General features: G+C 44.6%; 1 protein-coding gene across 1 annotated transcript; it reads right to left on the bottom strand.

Moving 5' to 3' along the window:
• Positions 1-468: 468 nt before the first annotated feature.
• On the bottom strand, positions 469-3,471 carry LOC140403752 (ferritin, middle subunit-like). Its single transcript, XM_072491913.1, has 4 exons — positions 3,300-3,471; positions 2,248-2,394; positions 1,843-1,968; positions 469-842 (listed from the first exon to the last, which is right to left on the bottom strand). The coding sequence occupies exons 1-4, from the start codon at positions 3,399-3,401 to the stop codon at positions 687-689; spliced, it is 531 nt and encodes a 176-aa protein (XP_072348014.1). The 5' UTR covers positions 3,402-3,471; the 3' UTR covers positions 469-686.
• Between the last annotated feature and the right edge of the window lie 2,077 nt (positions 3,472-5,548).

The raw sequence follows: 5,548 nt of genomic DNA, 5'->3' as shown, positions 1-5,548 counted from the left end.
ATTCTCCAGTTCCTCAAAGGCCACCAGTCCATTATGGAATGAATAGTAAAGTGGGAGGACATTGTGACATAACATGATGATAGTGCCAGTGAGACCTTGGGCTGTTTGCTCCTCAGCTCGGAGTTGGCTGGTCCAATGTCCAGAGAAAGAGCATCAAAATAGTGCAGGTTTGGAACAGAAGGAATTGAGACTGGTTCACATAAGATGGGATGGATGGTGTATTCTCCCGCAACCAAATTAAAAAAAAAAAAAGCCTCCTGGCTGCGCAAGAGTAACGAATTAAACATGGCAAAGGCATTCAAAATGAAGCCTAATTGCAGCTCTGAAAGGCCATAAAAATTCTTCAATCCCCCCACCATCCAGACTGCAGGAACTGAATTGGGATGATGACAACAAGGTGAAAACATCTTTTAGAGGGCAATATGTCTCTCACTTCCTCCAGAGGCAGTGGAAGCAGAGCACCTTGGGAATATTTTTAAGGTTGAGCACAAGGAATTGACTACAGTGAGCACCAAGGTGTTAAGTGTTGAATGATGAGCAATAGACAAGATCAGTGAAAGATTTATTTATTTTAATTGTGGGGCAACAACTAAATTCTTTGCTACAAGTTCATTCTTGGAGAAAACCAAGTGTTCCAGGTGGAGTTGGAAATGCACCTCACACAGCAGCCAATCCTGGATGTGATATTAACTGCTGTCCTCCAGCGAGAGCTTGTCAAACAGGTACTCTCCCATCCCATTCTCAGGAGCTCCCAGCCGCTTCAGGTTGGTGATGTAGTCGCCAAGTCTCTTGATGGCCTTGACCTGCTCGTCCAAATAGCGAGTCTCCAGAAAGTCACACAGCTGGAAGAGAAAGAAATATGGAGTGGAAAAACAAGACCAGTTCCTCTGCAACCAATTCGGTTTACTACCGCATATAGAATCCATTAGAATGCAGGGCAGGCCATTCAGCCCATCAAGTCTGCACTGACCCGCTGAAAGAACCAGAGGCCCATTCCCCCAACCAATCCCAGAAATTCCAAATTCCATCCAAGGGGAAAAATTTATCATGTCCGAACCTGCACATCTTTGAACTGTGGAAGGAAACCCAGAGACAAGGGGAAGGCATGCAAATTACATATCTATGTCATCCAAGGTCAGAATTGAACCCAAGTCCCTGGCACTAGAGGCAGCAGTCCTAACCAGTGTGCCACTTCTTGTAGGGAGGCTGAAGTGAGTTTGCTGCATTATGTCACCTGCAACCAAATAGTCTCTTGCTGAAACGTCACTGATCATAATTTGTTTGGGATATTCTGCAGGTCAGAAAAAAAAAAACCCTAACTTGTTGCCACGTCCCAAAACATCCTAGCCAAAAAGTACATTTTTGCACAGTATTCCCTGTTGTGAAACAGGAAATGGAGCAGTTTATTTTCAAGCAAGTTCCCATTAACAGACAATGTGATAAATGACTGCTGTTGATCAAAACATTGGCCAGGAAAGCATTCCAGTTCTTCCAAAAAAAATAGTGCCTCTGGATCTTCTACAATCCAGGAGGGGTAGACTGGGACAGATCACTACAAGTCCCAAGTGGACTTCAATCGTAGAAAACTAATCTCAAGTGTGACACCAGTGGAGCACAGCCACTGCTAAAGTTGAAATGAAAGTTCTTGTTTTATCCAGTTTTTAAGCACTTGTGGTTTGGAGTGTTGCTCACTGATCAGGCCCCCCCCCCCCGCCCCCCATGGCTGCACTAGACGGTGGAGATCAGGACAATGCTGTGTTGAGTCTCCTGGGTGATTCTGTCCAAGGCAACAGAACAATACGAATCTACCAGTGATCAGAATTACGATGAATTGAAGCTTACATGAGGGTCAGTCTGGATGGTGGCGAGTTGGTGAAGATCCAGCAAACTCTGGTTCACATTCTTCTCCAGATCCAGGGCAACCTGCATTGCCTGGAGACTGTTGCCCCACTCATCCCTCTCTGGTTTCTACAATGGAGAAAGACAGGTCAGTTATTTCAGGGTGCTTGCATCACATCATTTACACCCTCTGAAGGAAAGGTTTCAGGAACATGTCAACACTTGTGCTGGGTTACAGAACAGAATTCAAAACCCTTGTGTGCAAAGGTGCATTTCTGCTGAAGCTCAGACCCACACTGTGAAGTGGTTCTGTTCTGGACAAAGATCTAGAAACTAAGAAACTCAAAGCCCGGCAACGTGATTGAAGCCACATCATGAAGCAGCCATTCCTCCCTTCCCCACTCCAACCTTCACATCCTGTAGGAGGATGCGGCCTCCACGTTGATTCTGGAATTTCATCAGCTTCTCCGCGTGTTCCTGCTTCTCCTGGGACTGATGTTTGAAGAACTGGGAGAAATTGTTGAGAGCCACATCGTCCCGGTCAAAGAAGGACGTCTGAAAGGGAACAACCCAAATTCCATTAACCATACCACAGCCCAATTCTCGCGTAAGGTTCGAACGTCCTCCAGCTTCCTAATCAAAACTACTATTCAATACGCTTAATTTCTTTGCTTCCTCAGGCATATGGAATAGTCTGTAGCCCAATGTCTGGTACTAATTGTGAAAATTAGCCAAAAAGTGATATTATAGACAAAATTAAAACAAATCCAATGGTCTAAATTCTTCAAGATTAAAACCTCCATTGGCAATGTAGGGAGGGTGAAATCTAACTAAAAGTTGATCATAGAATTTACAGTGCAGCAGGAGGCCATTCAGCCCATCAAGTCTGCACCAGCCCTTGGAAAGAGCACCCAATCCCCATAACCACCCAACCCAACCTTTTTGAACACCAAGGGCAATTTATCATGCCCAATCCACCCAACCTGCACATTTTTGGACTGAGGGAGGAAACCGGAGCAGCTGGAAACCATTACAGGCACAGGGAGAACGTGCAGACTCCGCACAGACAATGACCCAAGCTGGGAATCAAACCTGGGACCCGAGAGCTATGCTAGCATGCTGCCCCAAGTGGTTTTCTTTACCTAGCCTGACCTACGGGTGACACTATTCCCCCACCAGGTTTGCTGACTCAGTTGTGGCAGTTAGTGGGATGGGAAGAGCAATAAATGTCAGGAGCATGGAGACTAAATATTCAAAGATTAACCTCAGAAACACTTTTGCTCTGCATCTATCACTTTGAGCAGCCAATTAGCACACCTGTGCTGCAAATATTACCACCAAAAACTAGGATGAAATGACATGGCAGCAAACAAAAACTCAAAATAGTGGCAAGTCAAGTTGGGTTAAAACAGACAATTTACTTCATCACAATAGATTATAAACAGAGAGACAAGACTCACCAGAGAAAGATAAAGGTAGGAGGCAGTGAGCTCCAGGTTAATCTGCTTGTTGACAGCTGCCTCACAATCCTGGTGATAGTTTTGAGAAACCTGAGAATCCATTTTGTGAGTGTTGATTTCTTTGCCCTAATTCTTTTACCAAAACACACAGTCTTAAATTTAGACCAAACACCAACAATACTTAAAAGCTCACACCCAAAGCACTTGCATTTATACTCCAGGACCACAAAGTAATTTTATTGAGCAGGAAATGACATCACCAATGATAGCCAAGCACTCTTGTTGACCAATCAAAGAGTTGCCTTGCCCAATTGGATTCCAATCAGCACAGGATAGGATTTGGGGCCCAGGAACCAATCAGAATGTGACAGAGGTTCCATTGACAGACAACTCAGCCATAATAGAATTGACCTTTGACCCTCACTCTGGAAGCATTTCTCCCTATAAATAACAATAGAATAGTCTCCAAAATCTTACTTTGTCATTAGGGAGATGGTATTAAGACAAGCTTGGTGCAGATGCACAGAGTTACATTCTTTGGCTCCTCTGAGGGACTCTTTATTTCCCACTTTTGAAGGACAGTGTTGGAGCTTTTCGGAAAATTGAGACATCATTTGAAGGAAACATTTTCCTGCTCGTTTTGCAGCGACTGAAACAATGTGATGTGGGATGTCCAATACGGAGATCTGAGGATAGGTTGACAAATGATGAATGTGTGGACCCATTCTAAACCTCTTGTGATCACATCAAGGATTCCTTGGGTTGTGGGAAGCCCAGTTTCAAACATAATTCTGTAATATTCTGCAGAAGAACCCAAGCTGTACGGTAGGCCTCAGGCCTCCAAGTCTAATTTACCCCAGAATCAGTTGCTGGAAGCATGTCACCTACCCACCATTGTATTATCTCTATATTCCGTGTTCTACCATTCCAATGGACAACCCTCTACTGACATGGGAGGCTCATTGATGCAGTGGTCAGCACTGCTGCCTCACAGCACCAGGAACCTGGGTTCAATTCCACCCTTGGGTGACTGTCCGTGTGGAGTTTGCACATTTTCCCCGTGTTTGTGTGGGTTTCACCGCCACAACGCAAAGATACGCAGGCTAGGTGGGCTGGCTGTGCTAAATTCACCCTTAATTGTGGAAAATGAATTGGGTGCCCTAAATTTAAAAAAAAAAAAGTAGAGAATTATTGTTGCAATTGTATAGGGTGTTGATGAGACCACATCTGGAGTATTGTGTCCGGTTTCGATATACGTTGGAGGCAGTTCAGGGGAGGTTCACCAGGTAGATTCCGGGGATGAAAGGATTGACGTATGAGGAAAGATTGAACAGTTTGGGTTTATACTTCTGGTGTTTAGAAGAATGAGATGATCTGACCGAGGTGTATATGGGATTGATAACGTAAACGTAGACCAAATGGTTCCTGTTTGTGGAGCAATCTCGGACAAGAGGTCACAGATATAGGTTGAGAGGCGGTAGATTTAGAACTGAGATGAGGAGGAACTACTTCTCGCAGAGGGGGGCAAATATGTGAAATTCGCTGTCCCACAGTGCGGTGGAGTCTGAGTCATTAAATGGTCTCAAGAAGCAGATAGATATTATGTTATTCTCTTCAGTCTGAATAAAGATTGTAGACTTCCAGTTAACACAAATACTTTATTCAGTAGGTTTGTTCTGTTTCCAGGGCTTAACTAGATATAATACAGTCAAGAGGTAAAACCAGTGAAGCTCAGGTAAACTGCCTAAACTGAGCTGTCTGTGTCTGCTGCTGCTCACTAGCCCTGTGCTTCTGAAGGAGGCGGATCCTACCTTGGCTGGACCCATTATACCCGCCTCTGATGCCCTCTAGTGATGCTGTGGCTGTTACATCTGTCTGCAGTCCCTGGTGTATGTGCAGATGTATGTACAGATGTACAGATCACTACAGATATATTTCTGATTTTTATAAAAGGGGTTAAAGGGATATGGGGAACAGGCAGGGAGGTGGATTTGAGATGAGGAAGTGATCAGCCACGGCGGGGCAGGCTCGAAGGGCTGAATTGCCTACCTTTGCTCCCAATTCCTATATACACACAAGTCTCCGATACACAAGCATTCGGAATAAGGTAAATTAGTTGATGGCGCAAATCATCGTGAATGACTATGATTTAGTGGCCATTACTGAAACATGGGACGGAGTTAAATATCCGAGGGTATCAAACTATTCGGAAGGACAGAGTGGATGGTAAGGGAGGTGGTGTAACTCTG

This window comes from Scyliorhinus torazame, chromosome 29 (genome assembly GCF_047496885.1).
Source record: "Scyliorhinus torazame isolate Kashiwa2021f chromosome 29, sScyTor2.1, whole genome shotgun sequence".
In the NCBI taxonomy this organism is placed as follows: domain Eukaryota; kingdom Metazoa; phylum Chordata; class Chondrichthyes; order Carcharhiniformes; family Scyliorhinidae; genus Scyliorhinus; species Scyliorhinus torazame.
The sequence above is the reverse complement of the archived record's forward strand: the minus strand, read 5'-3'. Positions and strand labels throughout refer to the sequence as shown.

What these genes read in the sequence shown, in the direction of transcription:
- LOC140403752 (XM_072491913.1), bottom strand. Translation starts at nt 3,401, where the DNA reads ATGGATTCTCAGGTTTCTCAAAACTATCACCAGGATTGTGAGGCAGCT. An exon ending in TCCTCCTACAGGATGTGAAG is followed by an intron (nt 1,969 to 2,247) that starts GTTGGAGTGGGG and finishes TCTCCATTGTAG; the next exon opens with AAACCAGAGAGGGATGAGTG. An exon ending in CCATCCAGACTGACCCTCAT is followed by an intron (nt 843 to 1,842) that starts GTAAGCTTCAAT and finishes TTTCTCTTCCAG; the next exon opens with CTGTGTGACTTTCTGGAGAC.